Source organism: Sander vitreus, chromosome 7 (genome assembly GCF_031162955.1).
Source record: "Sander vitreus isolate 19-12246 chromosome 7, sanVit1, whole genome shotgun sequence".
Taxonomy (NCBI): domain Eukaryota; kingdom Metazoa; phylum Chordata; class Actinopteri; order Perciformes; family Percidae; genus Sander; species Sander vitreus.
The window spans coordinates 1,940,625-1,964,603 of NC_135861.1; the positions used below are offsets into that span (position 1 = coordinate 1,940,625).

The following is a 23,979-nucleotide window of genomic DNA, read 5'->3' on the forward strand; positions in this document are numbered from 1 at the left end:
AATAGATCATATTTTACAGCAAATAAGAGGTACATTTGAATTTTAAATAGCCTATATGTCCATAACATGAAGTGGTGAAATGTAACTAAGTACATTTACTCCAGTACTGTACTTAAGTACAAATGTTGAGGTACTTGTCATTTACTTGAGTCTTCTCTTTTCGTGCCACTTTCTACTTCTACTCCGCTACATTTCAGAGAGAAATATTGGACTTTTTACTCCACTACATTCATCTGTTCCAGCTTTAGTTACCAGTTACTTTAGTTACTCCACTACATTCATCTGTTCCAGCTTTAGTTACTAGTTACTTTACACATTAAGATTACTGCACACAGAACACATGTAGTTAATAAATCTGATGTTTTATTCTAAAGTAAACTAGCCAACAATATAACAGCTACAAGTCCAGCTGAGATGATCAGACCATTAAACACACAGCTGGTCGGATCCTTTACACTTTCTACAATGGGAGGATTTTTCTGCATCAAGTATTTTTAATACTTTAACTACATTTTCCTGACGATACTTACATACTTTCACTTACGTAACATTTTCAATGCAGGACTTTTATACTAATAGAGTATTTTTTTTACAGTGTGGTACTGGAACTTTTACTTAAGTAAAGGATCTGAATACTTCTTCCACCACACGGATTACATTGATGTTGCTGTGTGTGTTACATTTCCCATGGCACGTAAACGCAGCATTAGCAGCTCCGCTACAGTTAGATGGGTTGTGTGGTTGTTGTCTCCGCTTGGCAGGCTGCGATCAGTTCTTATAATACATCTGAATAGTCCCACCCTTTTACACATATGGTGCCACCTTCTTATCATACATGCATGTGTCCCACGCGCTGCAGCAGTTAATATTCTGTCCATATTCTGCCCTGGATGGAAGACCGTCGGGGAGACCGTAACGACAACACGCTGGGGAAGGTGGGAGAGGCTTTGTTTTCTTTTCTGTTTTTTTCTCAGAATAAACAAAACGTAACTGGTTTTAGCATCAAGTTCAGGGTGGTAGAGCGTAGCCTGAGTTAACGTTACTTCTGTTACGTTATGACTATTTATGGCTAAATTAACAACCAATGCAACATATCATGAGGCATTTTGTCTGGAAATAACTTTTTAATAAAGTTTTGTTCCAAAATTTAAAAAAAAAAAACAAACAAAAAAACAACCCATATCATGAGGCACGTAGTTAACGTTAGCTGTGCGCAGCCCAGGGTGCTAGCAGGCCGTTGTTTTGTAATGTAATGTAACGATAGCATGCTGCTACTGCTGCTGCTAGGTTAATTACCTGGGTATAAATCGAGCGGCTCGTGTATCTCTGTGTTTTGGGAGCTAACATTTCTTTTTACCGACATGTATTACCGTCACAGATCAGCCAGTTTCTAGCTAATCCTCCTGCAAAGCATGGTGTGTGGGGCGGAGGCATGTGTAGTCTCTTAAAAAAATAAATATATAACTTTAATATAAATATAAAGCCCACATATTCTTCAAGTAATGCGAATTCAATTGACAATTGCTTATTTTATTTCGCAACTAACGTGTGACACAAACAATCGTAGAACAGTTCGGCATCAGACTTAAAAAAAGTGTGTATATATATATATATATATATATATATATATATATATATATATATATATATATATATATATATAAGCAGTTATCATTACAAGGAACATTGCAATCTTACATGACAACATAGCTGCACTTAAGAAGAAAGAGTAAATACACAATAATAAAAAAAAAGAAGGTAAACAATAAAACAAATAAAAAAATATATATATGAATGTCAAAATTTGAATCGAATAGTAGGTTATGTAATCACCTTTCATGTCAAAATAGAAAATTAACACTTTTTTTTTAACACGTTTTTGTCAATTTTCGACGTTTTTTAAAATGTTTTGTAGCATTTTTCAACGTTTTCGGTGCCTTTTCCCCCACTACCCAGTATACACAAACACCAACTAATGACCTCATTTTCACACTCGTTTTGTTTTTAAATTTATAATCAATAAACCATGTTTAGCCTGTTGGAAATTATATCTAATTGTTGAGCTTAAAAAAAAGAAGAAGCAGAAAGTATATAGGGCTGTGTGTTGGCAAGAATCTGGTGATACGGTACACGGGTCACGATTCAATATACTGCAATATATTTTGATACTGTGCGTAAGGCGATATATTTGGGATTTTTTTTAAAAGTATAATTTTATAAAAACTAATATTTAAAAAAGCCATGATGTTCATAAAAGTCAAAGAAGTTTACTTTAGGTAAACAATTCAGTACACAGAAAATCAAACTGGCAGTTTGGGATTGTGGTTCCCAGGTTCTTAGTGAGCTGATGTTTATATGCTAAAGTAGGCCAAAGTTCAGCCATAGCTACATTGCTAGCTTCTAGCAAAAAGTCAGGCACTGCTAGGCACTGCTAGACACTGCTAGACACTGTTAGGCACTGCTAGGCCCTGTTAGACACTGTTAGACACTGTTAGACACTGTTAGGCACTGTTAGGCACTGTTAAGTACTGTTAGGCACTGTTAGGCACTGTTAGGCACTGTTAGGCACTGTTAGGCACTGTTAAGTACTGTTAAGTACTGTTAAGTACTGTTAGGTACTGCTAGGCACTGTTAGGCACTGTTAGACACTGTTAAGTACTGTTAGGTACTGTTAAGTACTGTTAAGTACTGTTAGGTACTGCTAGGCACTGTTAGGCACCGTTAGGCACTGTCAACACTGTTAGACACTGCTAGGCCCTGTTAGGCACTGCTAGGCCCTGTTAGACACTGTTAGACACTGTTAGGCACTGTTAGGCACTGTTAGGCACTGTTAGGCACTGTTAGGTACTGTTAGGTACTGTTAGGTACTGTTAGGTACTGTTAGGTACTGTTAGGCACTGTTAGGTACTGTTAGGTACTGTTAGGTACTGTTAGGCACTGCTAGGTACTGTTAGGCACTGTTAGGTACTGTTAGGTACTGTTAAGTACTGTTAGGTACTGTTAGGTACTGTTAGGTACTGCTAGGCACTGTTAGGTACTGTTAGGTACTGTTAGGTACTGTTAGGCACTGTTAGGTACTGTTAGGTACTGTTAAGTACTGTTAGGTACTGTTAGGCACTGCTAGGCACTGTTAGGCACTGTTAGGTACTGCTAGGCACTGTTAAGTACTGTTAGGTACTGTTAGGTACTGCTAGGCACTGTTGCAAAGAGCGTTGTAGGGAGCCACCCACGTTATTTCTTTTGAAAATTTGGTATAGAAACGTTTTGAAAATGGGTCAAATTTGAGGAGGGTTAATTGGTAAATATCATATTCATAAATCCACATTTCAAATATCCAAACCATGCTTTAAGGCCTCTGGACACCCACTCAGGTGTTTTCAGATATTCTGGCTGATTAGACTCTGCTCAGGTTGGAGGTGGGCTGGAGCTTTGATGGTGACTTTATTATAAAGTCACAAAACTACCTATACCTACCTATTCTACCAATAAGGATGACAAAGCTGTCATTTGTCGCGCCCTAACAGGTACAACAGCACTAACAGGAGACTCAGGAAGATGTCAATGAATCAGTCTAACCACACCCACACAGTCCTGGGAAGAGGCCCAATCAGCCAATTCACACCTGTGTGGGTGTTCAGGACCTTTAAGTGTTTCTCAAACGGGGGTGCGTGTCACATGCATAGACTGTTAATATTAATATACAGTCTATGGTCCCATGTAGGCAAAGTGTCCCATGTAGGCAAAGTGTCCCATGTAGGCAAAGTGTCCCATGTAGGCAAAGTGTCCCATGTAGGTGTAACTATATTATTTTTTGGATGTACAGCGTCATACAGCATAAATAAAAAGTTGGACTATTCAAGCTTTTAATCCATTCACAATTGAATTTCCGAATTATTTTGAGTCTATACAAAGCATTAATATTAAGAAAAGTATTTATATACAAGATTTTCTTTAATACCCCAAAGATAATACATGTTGTCAGTAGTTTCTTTGAAGTCGTAACCAAATATATGACTTCACATCACAGATTGAGAACGACTTGTTTTTGTGTATTCTTCTCTTTGTCTCAGTATACGTTAATCTGCCATCATGGTGAACCAGGTTCAGCGCGGGGACGGTAGTTGGCAGTCATGCAAGAGCGACTCCAGCGGGGCCAGCAACAGCGGCGGCGAGAGCTCCAAGGAGAGCTCGCGGAGTTCCACGCCGGTGCTGGACGTGGACCGGTCCGACCGGCTGCGGGACAAGATGCGGAGAAGGATGGAGTCCGGGGACCGCTGGTTCTCGCTGGAGTTCTTTCCTCCGCGCACAGCCAGCGGAGCTGTGAACCTCATCTCAAGGCATGTAGAATCAAGCTGGATTTAAATGGAATATTGCGTTTGTTAACACTAGCCGTGTTTCCATCAACGTATGTTTATGAGCATTTTGAAGTATTGCATTAGAAAATGTTGATGGAAACGGTAAAATGTGAAAGTTTTTACGCTCGCTTGAGGTGGTTTTTTGCCTTTTTTTTCGAAAAATAATTAAAGCACAAAATGGGAGATGGAAACAGCTTTGAATAAGTTGTGTAAGATTTTAGTCCCGCCTCAGCGTGGCTGGTCGTCATAGCGGCGCCGCAGTAAACTGCCGTGACCTAACGCGACACACAGAACGTGGACGGTGTGTTGTTGTTGCCAGAAGACACATTTAGTTTCAAATGAAGCTGGAGGCAGCAGAAATAAACACAGCTAAACGGCTGAACTATTTAAAAATGGCGGGTTTGTTCAGGACACCCCCCTCTGTCGCTTTCACGTCACCTTTTGGTATCGCCTCAGCTCGCTGGGAACCTCGACTGAGGTGGTACTAAAAAAAAGTAGGCCTACCCTTTTTTTTGTAATGAAAAACCAAAAAAGGCGAGTAGAGTCAAGCTGAGTCAAGCTGGTACCATGTAATGGAAAAGCTCCATAAGTCGCATGACTATACCCATCGGATGGGGGAAGGATCGGGATACGGGTCCCCTCCAGTGCGGCGTACACTTGTGGCACAAGGTGCGTGGTGGAGTTGCGGTGCGCTAAAGCCTGTGCCTCCGCCACGTCGGGTAAATTGAGGAATTGGTTCAACAGCTTGAATGGTACGGCCCTGCACACCGCGTACACACCGCGGTGAACGGTTGTCTCGCCGACACCAAATGTCTCTGCCACAACCCTGGATTCTGGATTCTGCACAGGTGGTCGACTTGTACAAAGCTACCTCTCTCCATTTAGCCAAAGAAACGTAGCTTCTAAACTCTTTGATTTAGCAAGCCGGTTTGTAATCTACAGCCACGCGCAACGTCAACTTGTGACGTAACTACGCTTCGTGTAGTCCAGTTTATTCGCTCTAAACCAGTTGATGGAAACGCTTCTAATTCGTATTTTAAAAGTTTGCTTCAAATTCACCTGACAATATTGCATATAAGTATTAAGTATTGCGATGTTCTTTTCCTTCTTTAAAGGTCCCACTTCATGAGGTTTTTTAACATTAATATGAGTTCCCCCAGCCTGCCTATGGTCCCCCAGTGGCTAGAAATGGTCCATCCATCCATCCATCCATCTTCGTCCGCTTATCGGGTCGCGGGGGTAGCAGCTCCAGCAGGGGACCCCAAACTTCCCTTTCCCGAGCCACATTAACCAGCTCCGACTGGGGGATCCCGAGGCGTTCCCAGGCCAGGTTGGAGATATAATCCCTCCACCTAGTCCTGGGTCTTCCCCGAGGCTAGAAATGGTGATAGGTGTAAACCGAGCCCTGGGTATCCTGCTCTGCCTTTGAGAAAATGAAAGCTCAGATGGGCCGATCTGGAATCTTCCCTTTATGACGTCATAAGGGGAAAGGTTACCTCCCCTTTCTAATTCCTAATTCTTCCAAGCGTGTGATTTTGCTGCAGATTTGACCGTATGGGCACCGGAGGGCCCCTGTTTATCGACATCACCTGGCACCCAGCAGGGGACCCGGGCTCGGACAAAGAAACCTCGTCTCTGATGATTGCCAGCACAGCGGTGAATTACTGCGGCCTGGAGAGCATCCTCCACCTGACCTGCTGCAACCAGACCAAAGAGAAGATCAGCGGCTACCTGGCCAAAGCAAAGCACCTGGGCCTCAAAAACATCATGGCACTGAGGGGAGGTAGGACAGATCTGTTCACATTCTTAACTACATGAGAGGTTGTAGAGCTTGTCAACTAGTCTATATCGACGACGTTTCATTTCCCGGATTGCTGCGTTGCCGCCAGAAATTCCGCCGGATGTCCTTCTTTTTAGGCCAGATGTCCGTCACCTTCCTCTTTCTTTGTGTTGGCGTTCTAACCTCCGGTGGATTTGTGAGGACTATGGTTAACTGCTCCTCAGATCTCTGCAGGGTAAATCCAGACAGCTAGCTAGACTATCTGTCCAATCTGAGTTTTCTGTTGCACGACTAAAACTACTTTTGAAAGTACACATGTTCCACCAAAATAAGTTCCTTCCAGAGGCTATTTAGCAGAGGCACCGTGGCTCGTAGCGCCGCCCAAGACTATTGTGATTGGTTTAAAGAAATGCCAATAAACCAGAGCACGTTTTTAATTATTATTTATGTATATACTAAATATGCCAAAATAGTTGGCAATTAATTTAATAGTTGGCAACTAATCCATGAATCGACTAATCTTTGCAGCTCTCTACTTTGCTCCTGCTGATTGGTTAGTCTCAAATAATGTGATTGGAGTGGGAAATTAGAGTATAGCTCTGGAGATTGTCGTAGTAATGTATGTCGGCCAGCTATAAGGTGTGATGTTGTAATATCTCCACAGACCCAGTGGGAACCGACTGGGAGGAAGAGGAGGGCGGCTTCAACTATGCCACCGACCTCGTTAAACACATCCGATCTGAGTTTGATGACTACTTTGACATCTGCGTTGCCGGTATGTTTTCAGCCTCCAGATTGTGTATTTCTCTGTGTGTGTTTGCATTGTTCTGAGCTGCCTGTAACAAGGGAATTTCCGTAGTGTGGGATCAGTGAAGTCTATCTTCTCTGATCTTATCTCTCGCCTGTAGAAATATTTCTGTAGCATAGATGGGTTATTCTCAGTATGAAAGTTGTATCCCCTGTATAATTCAGAGAGAGACGCCACTTGGCTACTCAGAAGTGTGTAGTCTTTCTGATGACGTATTTTCACAGTCTGATACTTCAACAGTTTTACGACAAACTGAGAATTTCTTCACTTGGCTCAATTAAAACAGGATCAAAAAAGAATTCATCTCTCCCCGTTCACTACTGTACATATCGTCTCCGAAATAAGGTCCCATGGTTGGTCCACTGAAAGGGGAGGGACTTCGCCTCTCTCTTTGAAGTATCAGTCAGTGATTTTTAAATATGTGTGTATGTGCAGGCTACCCTACAGGCCACCCCGAGGCAGAGAGCTACGAGGAGGATCTCAGACACCTGAAGGAGAAGGTGGACGCTGGAGCAGACTTCATCATCACCCAGTTGTTCTTCAGGGCAGACACGTTCCTCAAGTTCCTGGACGACTGCAGGGCGATTGGTATCACGTGTCCCATCCTACCGGGAATCTTCCCCATTCAGGTAACTCACTGCTGCCTCCAGAAACACCGTTATTATCATGACGAAGTCGCAGGTTGATTGCTGATGGAATCACACTGGGAAACTCGTTCTGAGAAAGGCTTGTATCATGTGAACGCGCCAACAGTGTTGTTGTCATTACTTAGAATTCCTGATGGGGGCGACAGAAACTACGCACTATAGCTTACATATAGCCCTACATTAAGTCAACGTCTCCTTCCAGGCAGCGCTGCGACCGTTGACTTCAAGGCACCTAACCCTAACCTTAACCCTAACTATAACCAGTGCCTAATCCTAGTGGAGACATTGGGGGCTTAAAACACAGATAAACTAAAAAAAACTGTAGTTTTAAAAAAACAACTTAATACATTAAGGGCCATATTTTAACGATCTAAGCTCACAGCGTGAAGCGACTGGTGCGTTTAGGGCGTGAACAAATCCACTTTTGCTAGTTTGATGGCGGAAAACGGGTCCGTGCGCCGGGCGCATGGTTCAAAAGGGTTCATAAAAGAGGCGGTGTTTGCTCTATATGACCAATCTCAAACATCTACCAGAGCCGCATATTTTACATAAGAAGAGCAAACTACAATTCTACATAAATATGAAGAACACAGACACGGTTTTACAGGCAAAACTGCTTCCTAAAACAGGAAGGAAAGCAGGCCAAAAAAAAAAGCTGCTGCTGTTATGCGTAATTCACAACGCTTATCAATATCACTTCCCCATCAGCCAGGACCAAGATCTGACCATAATATACACTTGTTCTCTCTCTCTCGCGCTCTCTCTCTCTGCGCACCGAGCTCCGCCGGATCTTCTAAGAACGGTGACGCCGTTATCAATTGAGTATTGATTGGTCAGTAGGCGGTCTCGAGCAGGTTATGTGTTCAGCATAAGTTACCACGGTGATTAACCCGATAACAAGTGATCCATCGTCGTGATACACAAAACCCCGGGTCGAACCTGAAGTTACCTCGTTAACGGCAAATCTTGCTTCGTAATACAGGCCTCAGGTTTTTGTTGGTCAATGGCACAATCCTTTTCCGCTGCCTAAAGACAGCAATACGCCAAGAATTCACCTGAACACACCTCCCTGTAAGACCAGCACGCCCATGGGCGCACAGATGGGCGCAGGTGCAGCTTTATCCACTGGGATAAAGCTGGACTTTAACGTGTTCCTCTCCAGGGTTACCAGTCTCTGCGTCAGCTCGTCAAGCTGTCGAAGCTCGAGGTACCGGAGGAGATCACCAGAGTCATTGAGCCCATCAAAGACAACGACGCTGCCATCCGTAACTATGGCATCCAACAGGCGGTGGAGATGTGCCGCGTGCTGCTGGACAGCGGCAAGGTACCGGGGCTCCACTTTTACACCCTGAACCGAGAGGTCGCCACCATGGAGGTGCTCCGCCAGCTGGGCCTGTGGATAGAGGACCCCAGGTCAGTCATCCCAGTCGCTCCGCTTGCCTTACAGCACGCCGGCACTTTTGAGCAAAAGTCAGAAGTAGTCGTGGAGTTTTAGGACATTTGCAATCAGCTGAAAAAAAGATAAAAAGCAAAACTAAGTCATGTTTCCTGCAGGATCCTCGTGTGGGCAGAATACTACATTTCATCAAAGCAGAGTGATGTGACAACAAACCAATTATAGGAATACTGCATCCTCATTTCCTGTCACATCTAACCTGATACGAGCAAACATACAAGACCTGAGAAAGATTGTTGTTAGTTGTCATGTTGACAACACGCGTCAGTGGGGCCGTAAACTGCGTCGCAACTAGCTGGGAGGAGAGCGTCCCGACCATGGATGTATTATGGGAGACGTTCTCCGGGGCTGGGGGGGGAGCGAGTGGTGGGGGACAGTTAAACCCAGCCCGCTGTTCGGCTCATTCTCTGTAACCAACGCGGCATGAAGCACGGCGGAACCAGCAAGCCAGCCGGTGGACGACTTGTAAGTTGGCTAATGTTAGCTTAACTGCAAAACCTCACCTCCGCGACTTTCTTGGTCGCAACGTTGGACGTTGGTTTATACGCAAGTTTATACGTTATCATGATAATGGTACACATAAAAATAACTGCCGCTCTTCATTCTGCTACGTTGATTTGAATGGGAATGGGCTTTCTATCAGTTTTATTTCTGTGTACAAGACATTCATTGCACGATTCACCCTTACTACTCATGTAGCGTTAAGTGCAGTTATGGCTTTTGGATACAAAACTGTTTCGGAGTCTGTTATAAACGTCAGTATACGTCAGTTCAGATACAGAACAGATAGTGTCCCGGGGTGAGATGGATGTTTTCACCCGTGTTGGGATTCGTGAAAACCGATATCTCAAAGACCAGGGCACATCTTTGTTTAGTGGAACAGCCCCCTGCTCTTTGTTTGCCTTGTTGCCATTCAAGATGCTCCAGAATTTCAGAGCTTGTTTTTTTTTGTTTTTTGTTTTGCCAGGCGGCCTCTTCCCTGGGCAGTGAGTGCCCATCCCAAACGGAAGGTAGAAGATGTTCGACCCATCTTCTGGGCGTCGCGGCCCAAGAGCTACATCTACAGAACCCAGGACTGGGACGAGTTCCCCAATGGCCGATGGTACAATTGCACATGACAAAACCTAAATGTCCATTTCCTTATTAATCGCCAACTATTTTGGTAATCGATTAATCTCTGATGTCAGCTTGTTAAATGTGAATATGTTCTAGTGTTTTATCTCCTCTGACAGTAAACTGAATATCTTTGAGTTATGGACAAAACAAGACATTTGAGGACGTCATCTTCGGCTTTTTGGGAAACACTGATCATCATTTTTCAACCTTTTCTGACACTTTATAGAAGAAACAACTAGCGGCGGATTAATCGACCAAGAAACGAAAAATCGTTAGATGCATTCCTAAAAATGTTGTTTTGCATTAGTGTAGAATCGTTAAAGCCTACTGTGAAACAACTTAAAAAGTGTCCTGTTGTTGATGTCTTCAGGGGAAACTCCTCGTCTCCAGCGTTCGGCGAGCTGAACGACTACTACCTGTTCTACCTAAAGAGCAAGTCGTCTAAAGACGCTCTGCTGAAGATGTGGGGCGATGAGCTGATGAGTGAAGAGAGCGTCTATGAGGTCTTCACCTGCTACATCACAGCCCAACCAAACCGCAGCGGACACAAGGTACAAGAGACATTTTTTTGCCGAAACAAAAGCCCAACAGTGTTAAGTTGCTGAGAGCTGTTAATTAGAATATTTTGTGAGTAGAATCTGAATCTGCAACGAAGATTTCTCTGTCCAGTAAATGTAGTACAATGTTTTCCTCTGAAGTACAAGTACACAGTATGTCAGTAGTATACAGTTGGGTTGCTTCTGGGTCCTTCTGTGAGTTATTTCGGGTCAGAGAAAGCTCCGTAGCAGCGTTAGCACGTAGGCTACATCCACAATGCGCGTTCATGACTGTTTCAGGAAGCATGGAAGGGAGGGGGAGGGGACGGGATGGGGAGGAGGGAGGGGCGAGCTAGCCTCAGTTTTGTTTGACAATACTTCGAACGTCAACAAAAAGTAACGTCACCCAACATCGCGTAGAGCACCTTTTAACTAATTGATGGAATACAATCCAATCATGATTGTTTTGTGGTTCATATCCTATCATCTACTTGCTCTCTATTCACTTTGATAACGTGAGAGTAGAAAGATAAGAGGGAGTTACCCGAGGAGAGGAGGATTGGTTCAAGGTTGTCTCACGCAGATAAACGAAAAACGTGTTACAATTTATGATACAAATTAAAACGGATGAGAGAGGCCTTGTTCAGAGTTTGTACAGAATGAAATGTAACATTTACAACATTTTAATCCAGGCATGATTTTATAATGTTAGCCAGCTAATATTCTGTTAATTTGCATCCAACTAACTCATACAATACACAAACTCTTCCACACACTCTTCTCTCGAAATTACAGCATTTCCACTCTGTTACTCTGCTAAATAGTCTCAGGAAGGAACTTGTTCTGGTGGAACATTTGCACCTGCAAAAGAAAACTCCTCATACCACATTAAATGAAGTTAACTGTTGACACAATACAGCAACGTGAGATATTTAAATCAGCTGGTACATGGTTAAACCTCATTATCTCTTACCAGTGTATCTCCGTGTGTACTTCGTCCACAGCAATCCCACCAATCAGTCCCAAAACCTCCCAGTTAGAGAGGAAATGCCCTAAACACATTATTTGTAAGTCTTTACAATCATTCCCCGAAAGAACCGAGCAGACCTGACTTGCTGCACAGTCAAAAAGTGTGTTGTTGTTTACGAAGCGAACAGAGTTTGAGAACGGCAACGCCCAGAGAGAGGAAGGTGATTATTCTAGAAACGTACTTCCATTGATCCCAACTAGCATTTACTTAACACTGACATCTGTACACCAACCTTCATTTATGCAGAAGCTAGTCTTGCATTGCCAGACCTTCCTCCACAACTCTGCGGAGGAGGGTCTGGCTAGTCCACACAGCATTCTGGGATGGGTTTATTGGCATTTCTCTAAACCAATCGCAATCGTCTTGGGAGACCGGAGCAATCCCGGAAGTGGAACGTCATGGATATAGACTATGTAGAAGAAAACTTTGCCGCTCTGTGCTCCCTGTTCAGGGAACTCGCCTTGTTTTAGCTAACGTTATTAGAAGCAGCGCTCCCTCTCTCCGATCGCTCCCTTCATTCTCTACCTAGCTTGATCACTTTGATTCTGTAGCAGCAGCCGTTGTTATAGCAACAAAAGACGCGCTTGGCTGCCTTTTGGAAGCAAAACCAGGCTTTTTTTGTGTGATCATGGCCTAAGGTTTCTTCCTCTGCTAGGTGATGTGTTTGCCGTGGAACGATGAGCCTCTGGCCCCGGAGACCAACCTGCTGAAGGACGAGCTGGAGAAGGTGAACCGACGAGGAGTCCTCACCATCAACTCCCAGCCCAACATCAACGGAAAACCCTCCACAGATCCCATAGCCGGCTGGGGGCCTGCAGGAGGCTACGTCTTCCAAAAGGTAGGAAGACTTTCTGGCTAGTGCCTTTTTGGATTAAGGGCTGCAACTAACAGTTACTTTCATTGTCGATTGAATCTATGGATTATTTTCTGGATGAATGGTTAGTTTGGTATCTAAAATGTCAAAAAAAAGGTGAAAAAAGTGGATCGGTGTTTCCGAAAGCCCCAAGATGATGTCCTCAACTGTCTTGATTTGTCCACAACTCAAAGATATTCAGTTCAGGAGAGAAGAAACTAGAACATACTCACATTTAAGAAGCTGGAATCTGAGAAGTTTTGACAACTAATGGATTAATTGAATCATTGCAGCTCTATAACAGAGAATAGCAGCACTTTCTACAGTGAGAAATGACCAATAAAGGCTTCTAACCATTAACTACACGTGTTCAAGCAGGAATGTGACCCGAAAATGGCAAGAAAATAGTCTCCCATTGCCAGACCTTCCTCCACAGCGCTGTGGACGGAGCAACGGTGCCTCTGCAAAATAGCCTCTGGAAGAAACTTGTTTTGGTGGAACATGTGTACGTTCAAAAGTTGTTTGTCGTGCAACAGAAAACTCAGATTGGACAGATAGTCTAGCTAGCTGTCTGGATTTACCCTGCAGAGATCTGAGGAGCAGTTAACCATAGTCCTCACAAATCCACCAGAGGTTAGAACGCCAACACAAAGAAAGAGGAAGGTGACGGACATCCGGCTGATATGAAGGACATCCGGTGGAATTTCCGGCGGCCCCTGAACAATCCCGGAAGTGGAACGTCGTGGATATAGACTAGCGAGAAAATAACATCTGCAAAACCAAGCCTACAGGTTTCCTGGCGATTAATTTAATAGTTGACAACTAATCGATGAACCTTTGCAGCTGTGTTTTGCATGGATTGGTGAGGGAATGGGGTGATTTTGTCCGCTGCTTTAAACCGTTGTGTTTTACCTCCAACAGGCCTATCTGGAGTTCTTCACCTCCAGTGAAAACGTGAACGCTCTCCTCAAAGTACTGAAGAAGTATGAGCCCCGTGTCAACTACCACATTGTTAATGTGCACGTAAGTTCGGCCAGAAAGCACATCGTTCATCATGTCAATCCGTGTCTGTGTGCGAGTACGTGTTATTCATGCTGAATATTTTGCGTGCAGGGCCGTAACCTGACCAACGCCCCGGACATGCAGCCTAACGCTGTGACGTGGGGGATCTTTCCTGGCAGGGAGATCGTTCAGCCGACCGTAGTGGACCCAGACAGCTTCATGTATTGGAAGGTAAGACAGAGAATGTCCTGCTTAATGTTCAGGGCGTTAGGGATGTGCAGTCTGGGGCTGGTTGCTTGTTTTTTTTCTCCTTTTCGAAAATCCACATCGGCAGGAATTGGATCCACTGCTCACTGCGAACAACACTTACTCGTGTCGTGCACTTTGAAAGCTGGTTTGACTGTTACTTCCGTTATTGTCTTAAAGCTTTCAAAAGGCCTTTATTTCTTTTAAAAAATGTTTAAACTGAGTCCGCAGCAGTGCTCACTCCACATAGACGCTAGCCTGGATGCCAGCTGAACTTAGCCCCGCCCACAACATTGGAGGTCAGGAAGTTGGGTCTGGACTTGATCCGTTGTGGAGCAGCTATGCTCCAACCAGAGCTGTTCGGACCAATCAGATTGTCGGGGCGGTCTTTATACGATGATGGACAGATGATCAACGGTAACGTCATCAACCACGTCACCAAAGAGCGCTTGGGTTGAATTAATTTACAACAAAGATGGCTGCCATCGCGTCTGTTATAGAAGATATCGACAGCGCATTCATTTTAAAAGAGGAGCAGAGAACCGCCATCAAGGCATTTGTCGATTGGAAAGATGTTTTTGCCGTCCTTCCTACGAGATTCGGCAAAAGTTTAATTTATCAGCTGGTCCCGATGGTCCCTAAGAAGATGGGGCGTTGCTCTGATTGGTTGTAGGTCTATCTGTTGCTCTGATTGGTTGTAGGTCTATCTGTAGCTCTGATTGGTTGTAGGTCTATCTGTAGCTCTGATTGGTTGTAGGTCTATCCGTTGCTCTGATTGGTTGTAGGTCTATCCTTTGCTCTGATTGGTTGTAGGTCTATCCGTTGCTCTGATTGGTCGTAGGTCTATCCGTTGCTCTGATTGGTCGCAGGTCTATCTGTTGCTCTGATTGGTTGTAGGTCTATCTGTAGCTCTGATTGGTTGTAGGTCTATCTGTAGCTCTGATTGGTTGTAGGTCTATCCGTTGCTCTGATTGGTTGTAGGTCTATCTGTTGCTCTGATTGGTTGCAGGTCTATCCAATTGAATGCAGAGGCATTTTCTTAACTGTAATAATCGCAGCCCAATGGAGCAGTATCAGACTCCATATTCTGACTAGAATCTGAGTATGACCACGTCAGGCTACATAAACACTACATTACATCGCTTCCAGCAAACTTTCACGGAGAACAATGAGGGCAACACATCATCACCAATCTGTTTTAACAGAGTGTTCTCTGGTCCAGCTCCGCCAAACACAGAATCCCTCACTACCGAGTCTGTTTGTAACCGTTAGGCTACTGACAACGTTATCTTCCCTACCAGTTTAGGTAGCCAATAGAGAGGCGAAGTCCCTCCCCTTCCGGTGGAACTCATGGGACCTTCATTTTGAAAATATATATCTGGTAGTGAAGGGGGAGAGGCAAATTATTTTTTGATTCAGTTTGAATTGAGCCATGAATTACACACGTGATGTTTGTCAGCGAGGTGTAGTTAAAGGTTTTGAAAGGTGCACGTCAGGCTACATCGTAGGGTCGGGATCGATCTTAAGGCAGAAGCATAAATCGGCATTTGGAGGGTAACTACCGTTTTTTTCAACCTGGACCCTATTTTCCTATTTTTTGTGTCTAAGTGACTGATGGGAACAACAGTCTTTGACATTGGTCCAGTATTAAGAGATCGCTGCAGTTGGCAGCAGCGAAACAAGCTACAATGTAAGTTAATAGGACAATTGTAAAGCTTGTATTTACCTTCACAAAAGTGCTCGTTTTGCCGCTGACTGACAACATTATGGAAAGGATTTCTAAGGAGGTCAATCTTTCTGTTAAAGAGTGAGATCCTTTTTTTAAACATAAAAACATCCGCGAAATCGCGTTCGCTAAACCCACCAGACTCCATGTAAATAAACAGAAATTTTAGCATCATAAAATACATCAAAGCCGACAGAAACAAAATAAAGCTATGAAGAGCCGTTTTGGGTCGTCTTTCCTCTTTTCCAACCATCACAACTCTAGTTTTGGTTGAAATAAACGCATAGTTTACCGATTTACATGTTAACAATATGTTGGCGCTATACACGTTAAAAGTATTCCTTTTTTAAATGGAGTCTGGTGGGTTTAGCGCCAGCGACTTCAGAGCCGTTTCTGGTTAAACAGAAAGGTCTCAAAGAGGTTTTAAAGGTCTATCTCTGTAGGGATCCTTTCCATAATGTTGTCAGACACTTAGAATATTAATCTGTGCCTGTCAGCGGCAAAACGAGCACTTTTGTGAAGGTAAACACAAGCTGAACAATTGCCGTATTACCTCACATCGTAGCTTGTTTCGCCGCTGCCGACTGCAGCGATCTCGCTTAATACTGGACCAATGTCAAAGATTGTTGTTCCCATCAGTCACTCAGACACAAAAACATGGGGAAATAGGGTCCAGGTTGAAAAAAACTGTAGTTACCCTTTAGGATTAGGTCAAATTACTAAACAGGAAATGAATGCTTAACAAAATGCTGTCAAGAAGCACATTGTGTTCGACACCCACAGGTTTTAGGACTAGCCCGTCTCTAACCGTTGTCCCGTGTTTCCCCTCAGGACGAGGCCTTCGCCCTGTGGATCGAGCAGTGGGCGAAGCTCTACGAAGACGAGTCTCCTTCACGGATGATCATCAAGTACATCCACGACAACTACTTCCTGGTCAACCTGGTGGACAACGACTTCCCTCTGGAGAGCTGTCTGTGGAAGGTCATCGACGATATGTTCGAGCTGCTCGACGCAACTCCAGAGCCGCTCGACGCAACTCCAGAGCCGCTCGACGAGGGAGCAGCCTCCGAATAAAAGCAACTTTCTTTTAGGGACAGAAAGAAACGCTACAGAACGGTCGATATTTTATGCATTGCCAAAAAAAAACGCTGCTACTTACAAAACAGATAATAGCAAAGATTAAGGATTGTACTTCACAGTATTTTTAAAAAGGTTTTTATGAATGTTTTTTTAACATTTGAAGTGAATGGAAAATGAAAACGTTCTGTCTCACCGGAACGAAATAGGAAACATTCAATATTGTTTACCTCCATGATCAGTAACTTCATCCTTTGTAGCACCCCCCCACGCTGATAAACTACACTAAAACAACAATTAAGAAAAACGACTCGTATAATGAACTGTGAAAATGAAATATACTTTAAAGGCTATACTTAAAAGACATTTGGCATCTTTTTGCAAGAAAAAGCTGTTTTTCTTGTTTTATGGAAACAGGTCTGGCTACTCCACTTGTCATTGGTCGGCTGTCAAAAAAGCGATTGACGTGGGGCATTTTTTTCCAGAGAAGTTCATCTTCAAAAAGACGCTCCGAGCTGCAAAAACCCGTTTAAACGAAACGTTTAAAAAAAAGCACTCAGGACAGTTTACTCCGTAGGATTATAACGTAAAACAGACGCTGGCAGCTTAATGAAAGACACCAAGTGTGTAACAACATAGCCCTTAAAGAGTTTCATCAGTGAATGTTTCCAATTGCTATATTTGATTTAGATTTTATAAATGACAATGTACTGTTATGGGTGAAAACCTACTAATAATTATAATAATCGAGACAGATATTTATTTGATCTCACGATGATGCTATGACAGGAAGCGTTATTAGACCGTCAGATGTGTGACAACAGCGACACGATCTACCTGATGCCTTAACATGTTGTGAATGTGTGTCATATTTATTTGTTGTGGCTGCTTTCTAAAGCATTAAATCATTTTTCAGTATTGTACAACCTGGTGAGTGTGTGTTACTGTAAGCAGTGGTGAAATATAACTAGGTAGATTTACTCCAGTACTGTACTTTAAGTCCAAATGTTGAGGTACTTGTACTTCACTTGAGTCTTTTCTTTTCGTGCCACTTTCTACTTCTACTCCGCTACATTTCAGAGAGAAATATTGGACTTTTTACTCCACTACATTCATCTGTTACAGCTTTAGTTACTAGTTACTTTAGTTCCTCCACTACATTCATCTGTTCCAGCTTTAGTTACTAGTTACTTTAGTTACTCCACTACATTCATCTGTTCCAGCTTTAGTTACTAGTTACTTTAGTTACTAGTTACTTTAGTTACTCCGCTACATTCATCTGTTCCAGCTTTAGTTACTAGTTACTTTAGTTACTCCGCTACATTCATCTGTTCCAGCTTTAGTTACTAGTTACTTTAGTTCCTCCGCTACATTCATCTGTTCCAGCTTTAGTTACAAGTTGCTTTAGTTACTAGTTACTTTAGTTCCTCCACTACATTCATCTGTTCCAGCTTTAGTTACTAGTTACTTTAGTTACTAGTTACTTTAGTTCCCCCGCTACATTCATCTGTTCCAGCTTTAGTTACTAGTTACTTTAGTTACTAGTTACTTTAGTTCCTCCACTACAGTCATCTGTTACAGCTTTAGTTACTAGTTACTTTAGTTACTCCACTACATTCATCTGTTCCAGCTTTAGTTACTAGTTACTTTGGTTACTAGTTACTTTAGTTCCTCCACTACATTCATCTGTTCCAGCTTTAGTTACTAGTTACTAGTTACTTTACACATTAAGATTACTGCACACAGAACACATGTAGTTAATAAATCTGATGTTTTATTCTAAAGTAAACTAGCCAACAATATAACAGCTACAAGTCCAGCTGAGATGATTTAAAAAAAACGGCGGTGGCGTTTAAAAAAAGTTGCGTAGAATTATAATGTAAAACAGACGCTGGCAGCTTAATAAAAAGTGTGAACTGTGCTCAAACTGTCATAAAGAACTTAATAGCCAATTGTGGAAAGACTTTGATTGGAAATTAAAAATCATATTTTAATACACCTCTCATTTTCTTGAGAACTATACTGGACGCATCCAAGGTGGCGCGCGCCATCGTGACGTGAAAATGACGTAATATGTCCAGCTGTCGCGCACGGCTCTTTTTTTTTCAGCGGCGTGCGACAAAGCGGAAACGGGAGGCCTGAGCGGGTTCGCCGACAACCGGATGCCAGGACTCTCAGAGTGACTGCAGGTCTCTCTGGTTAACTTCCTGGGTTAAGAGGAGCTCTTTTATGGTGAATGAAAGGCTTGATCCCACCAAGGAGCTCATCCAATCAAATTGTAGCATTGGCGGACAACGCTGCTGCCAGTTCTGCCGTTGTTTACCCTTTTTCTTCTCCTTCTAGTCCGTAGAAATAGCAACGTCTGTAGCCTTTGCTCATTAGCGCCACCGCTGTTCAGGAGAAGACTGCAACTAGTGTCGCGACCACCAGCGCGGATAAATAGGTTATAAATAGTCACGGCGATCCCATGACGTCACATTTGTATGCGCGCCAGCTGAGCTGCATCCAGTATAATTCTCGCTTAAGGCTCTTATACACTAGGGCGCAGCCCAGCTGGCTAAAGTAAACAACGGCAGAACTGGCTGCAGCGTTGCCGTCAATGCTCACGATTTGATTGGATGAGCTCCTTGGTGGGATCAAGCCTTTCATTCACCATAAAAACAACTCATCTTAACCCAGGAAGTTAACCAGAGAGACCTGCAGTCACTCTGAGAGTCCTGGCATCCGGTTGTCGGCGAACCCGTTCAGGCCTCCGTTTCCGCTTTGTCGCAGCGCCGCTGAAAAAAAAGAGCCGTGCACGACCTCTGCTCGCGTGCCATAAATCGGGCGCGCCAGCAGAATGTTACGTCATTTTGACGTCACAATGAAAAAATGATAACGATGAACTGGAAGGAGCCAAAACCGCCAACCCTAACACAAAGGACACAGAGAAAGAGTTTAAATAACGGAACAAATGACGGCAAATCTGCAACTGAAAATGGACAATTTCATGCAGAGATGGGCGTGTGTCGCACAATATCTGGGTGTCTAGGGGGAAGCAACAGGTTGTTGTAACTGATCAGATTATAGGGGTTTGCAGAAAAGGACATATGTTTTAAAGTGCTCATATTATGCTTTTTGGCTTTTTCCCCTTCCCTTTATTGTGTTATATATCTTTTTGTGTGCACGTTATAGGTTTACAAAGTGAAAAAAGCCCAAAGTCCCCCCCCCCAAAGGGACTTACCATCTCCAACAGAAAACACTGTTCACAAACTGCTCCAAACAGCTCTATTGTAGTCCAGCCTTTACTTCAGTGACAAACGTGGTCACTTTGGAACACACGTTATAATGCTCGCCTAGCTGCTAGCATGGCACGCCCTCATACTCTGCTTCTGACTGGCTAGTAGTCCTTACCTAGGTACTGTCAGGGCACGCCCTCATACTCTGCTTCTGACTGGCTAGTAGTCCTTACCTAGGTACTGTCAGGGCACGCCCTCATACTCTGCTTCTGACTGGCTAGTAGTCCTTACCTAGGTACTGTCAGGGACACGCCCTCATACTCTGCTTCTGACTGGCTAGTAGTCCTTACCTAGCTACTGTCAGGGCACGCCCTGATACTCTGCTTCTGACTGGCTAGTAGTCCTTACCTAGGTACTGTCAGGGCACGCCCTCATACTCTGCTTCTGACTGGCTAGTAGTCCTTACCTAGGTACTGTCAGGGCACGCCCTCATACTCTGCTTCTGACTGGCTAGTAGTCCTTACCTAGGTACTGTCAGGGCATGACCTCATACTCTGCTTCTGACTGGCTAGTAGTCCTTACCTAGCTACTGTCAGGGCACGCCCTCATACTCTGCTTCTGACTGGCTAGGAGTCCTTACCTAGGTACTGTCAGGGCCACGCCCTCATACTCTGCTTCTGACTGGCTAGTAGTCCTTACCTAGGTACTGTCAGGGCACGCCCTCATACTCTGCTTCTGACTGGCTAGTAGTCCTTACCTAGGTACTGAGCATGTGCGACTCCCAACAAAGATGGAACAGAAGTGAGAGGTCTCACTCTGTAGCTAAAACAGAGAGCTCAACACACAGGGTGAAAAGAGGAGCTGCAGCAATGTGCAGTACAACAAAAATATGGTGTTTTCTGAAAATTAAACCATGTAAACCTATTCTGATACAACCTGTAAATACAATTATGAACCTGAAAATGAGCGTAATATGAGCACTTTAACTGAATCTGCTTTACTGCACTATGGGTAGATTATAAATTGTTTTGCTTAATGTAATTTGTTGGTTTATGTATTTGTATTCATTTTACAGCTGAGTATGTATGAACATGTTTCACAATCCTTATTTTATTTTACATAATGTATTTTATTTACTCTTCACTAACTTACATAAAAAAAAAAAAGTAATTCTCAGGTCAATTGTCAGGGAATGTTCTGTTGCATTAATAAGAGGAAAAAATGAGGATTTTTCTGAATGAAATACTTTTACTTTTACTACTTTTAAAACATTTGCCTATAGGCGGACTGGCAGTCTGGCAGTTCTGGCGAATGCCAGAAGGTCCGATGCACTCCTGGGCCGATTAGGGCCGCTGGAAAAAAGATAAAAAATAAATAAATGGGGCAACACTGGTGTTTCACAATAGTTTGACAAAAATATGCAAGACTATACGGCTGCAGTCTGGGGCCTCACGTCTGCTGCTGTTGGGGCTTCTACTCTTCAAAATAAAAGCTTGTGTCTAATAATATTTTTTAAATTAGCAGCATTTCCATTCTAAGATGGTGCCATGGTAGTTCATTTGAAGGTTTTATGAATTGTGTGTATTATTTCATTATGAAAGCCTGTAAGTGCGCCTCATGCTGCTGCTGCCAAATTCTTTTGTGAGCCTGGTTATAAAGCAAATAATGTCCCCGTCTGAAATTGGGCCAGTAAGGCCGGCCAGACACTGCCTGCATGGCGTGAGCGTGTCAGCTGCATGGCGTGTCTGTTTTTATTTCGGCTCCCATGTTAACAGGTTAGAGCTTGCACACTGCCTGCGTGACACGCACGTGACATGCCGAAAACGCGTGCATGCTAGAATTAGAACCAACGCCTATTTTTCACGCGACACACATGCGTGTTGGAAGCGTTTCCAGGCAAAATAGAATACGAAAAGATGTTTCTATGTCATGTTGACACAAATACATATTAATAAATGACATTTTGATGTTTGAAAGTCTCTAGGTTTTATATAAATGCAGATATAAATGTAATTTAAAATAATAATAATAAATAATTATTGATTTTCAAATATTGCACCTGTCAATACAGAATGAAATATTCCGTAGCCTATTTTGCCGTCAATACTGCAGACGTTGTCTTTGCTGTAGTCAAAGACAACGTATAGAAGTATATATTTATGTTTAACATGAAGTATACTACTGCTTGAGTGCAGTAAATCAATGGGAAACATCAATGTGTACAGACACGGCTAGCAGCAGCAGCAGCGCCGCATCAGACACGTTTCTGGCGTGCAAAGACGTAGAAAACGCCACGCAGCTGACACGCAACTGACACGCAACAGAAAGGCCACGCTCACGCCACGCAGGCAGCGTGTGGCCGGCCTAAGGGACGGAATTGCCAGGGCCGAATTGTTGTCCCAGTCCACCCCTGCATTTGCCTGATGATACGTACAGTGGGGCAAAAAAGTATTTAGTCAGCCACAAACTGTGCAAGTTCTCCCACTTAAAAAGATGAGAGGCCTGTAATTTTCATCATAGGTACACTTTAACTGAGAGACAAAATGAGAAAAAACATCCAGAAAATCACTTTGTAGGATTTTTAATGAATTTATTTGCAAATTATGGTGGAAAATAAGTATTTGGTCAATAACAAAAATTCATCTCAATACTTTGTTATATACCCTTTGTTGGCAATGACAGAGGTCAAATGTTTTCTGTAAGTCTTAAGGTTTTCACACACTGTTGCTGGTATTTTGGTCCATTCCTCCATGCAGATCTCCTCTAGAGCAGTGATGTTTTGGGGCTGTCGCTGGGCAACACGGACTTTCAACTCCCTCCAAAGCTTTTCTATGGGGTTGAGATCTGGAGACTGGCTAGGCCACTCCAGGACCTTGAAATGCTTCTTACGAAGCCACTCCTTCGTTGCCCGGGCGGTGTGTTTGGGATCATTGTCACGCTGAAAGACCCAGCCACGTTTTATCTTCAATGCCCTTGCTGATGGAAGGAGGTTTTCACTCAAAATATCACGATACATGGCCCCATTCATTCTTTCCTTTACACGGATCAGTAGTCTTGGTCCCTTTGCAGAAAAACAGCCCCAAAGCATGTTTCCACCCCCATGCTTCACAGTAGATATGGTGTTTTTTGGATGCAACTCAGCATTCTTTCCCCTCCAAACACGACGATTTGAGTTTTTACCAAAAAGTTCTATTTTGGTTTCATCTGACCATATGACATTCTCCCAATCCTCTTCTGGATCATCCAAATGCTCTCTAGCAAACTCCAGACGGGCCTGGACATGTACTGGCTTAAGCAGGGGGACACGTCTGGCACTGCAGGATTTGAGTCGGCCGTCGGGTTGGTGTGTCAGAGTCTTAAAAAACAATGATGTGTACCATAGAACAGTGGTGTAGTCCACGTGATACGCAGGTATACGCCATACACCCACTAGGAAAGGTCAAGAATTTACCGTATCTCCCCACTTACAAAAGTGCGAGGATTCACAACGATTGTTTTGTGACAGAACTTTCCCACTTTCCCCCCCGTCTCCCTGCCCCTGAAGCTACTGCCGCTTTGGGTTGTTAACGTTACAGAAACTAAAGAAAATGAGCCAGATGAGGCTGATGCTATTCGCCGTAACGTCGTAAAAAATGTATGGGGTTTGTCGCTCTGGGGGGTGAAGTATGAAGCTGGGAGGGAAAAATCCCAGTATACTCACTTCACTGCCGTAGACATGACCGGTTATAAATCTCAAGGCAGAGTGGTGGACTCTGTCCAGAGATTTGAGAGTTGAAGAGTAAAGCTCCAGCGCTACAGAACGACAGGTACAAAGGTCAGGTCGCAGGACCAGATGACATGGAAGGGGTTTTCCACTCAATGACTAACTCAACCTATGAAAAACCGGCAGAGGAATGGTGTGAGGTGGTGATAAGTCTACACACGACACACACTGGAGGCCTTTACCTTGATCTTGTCAATCGGATTCTATATCAGATAGGCCGCAGTCACCTTTGCCATATATTATACCCCAGATGGAAAGGCATTCAGCGCCTTGTTGCAGGTTGTTGTGCAGTAGGGTACAAAATCCAATTCAATAAATTGACTGATTGAAAATACTGACCTACGAATATCACAATATTTCCTCTGA

At 43.5% G+C, this 23,979-nt stretch overlaps 1 protein-coding gene across 1 annotated transcript; it reads left to right on the top strand.

Moving 5' to 3' along the window:
• The first annotated feature begins 709 nt into the window (after positions 1-709).
• Positions 710-17,006, top strand: mthfr (methylenetetrahydrofolate reductase (NAD(P)H)). The gene is made up of 12 exons (XM_078254148.1): positions 710-935; positions 4,071-4,337; positions 5,900-6,138; positions 6,800-6,910; positions 7,379-7,572; positions 8,753-9,003; positions 10,014-10,148; positions 10,533-10,713; positions 12,384-12,566; positions 13,503-13,604; positions 13,695-13,814; positions 16,387-17,006. Exons 2-12 carry the CDS (start codon positions 4,090-4,092, stop codon positions 16,627-16,629), a joined length of 2,007 nt encoding a protein of 668 aa, XP_078110274.1. The 5' UTR covers positions 710-935; positions 4,071-4,089; the 3' UTR covers positions 16,630-17,006.
• Positions 17,007-23,979: the final 6,973 nt, after the last annotated feature.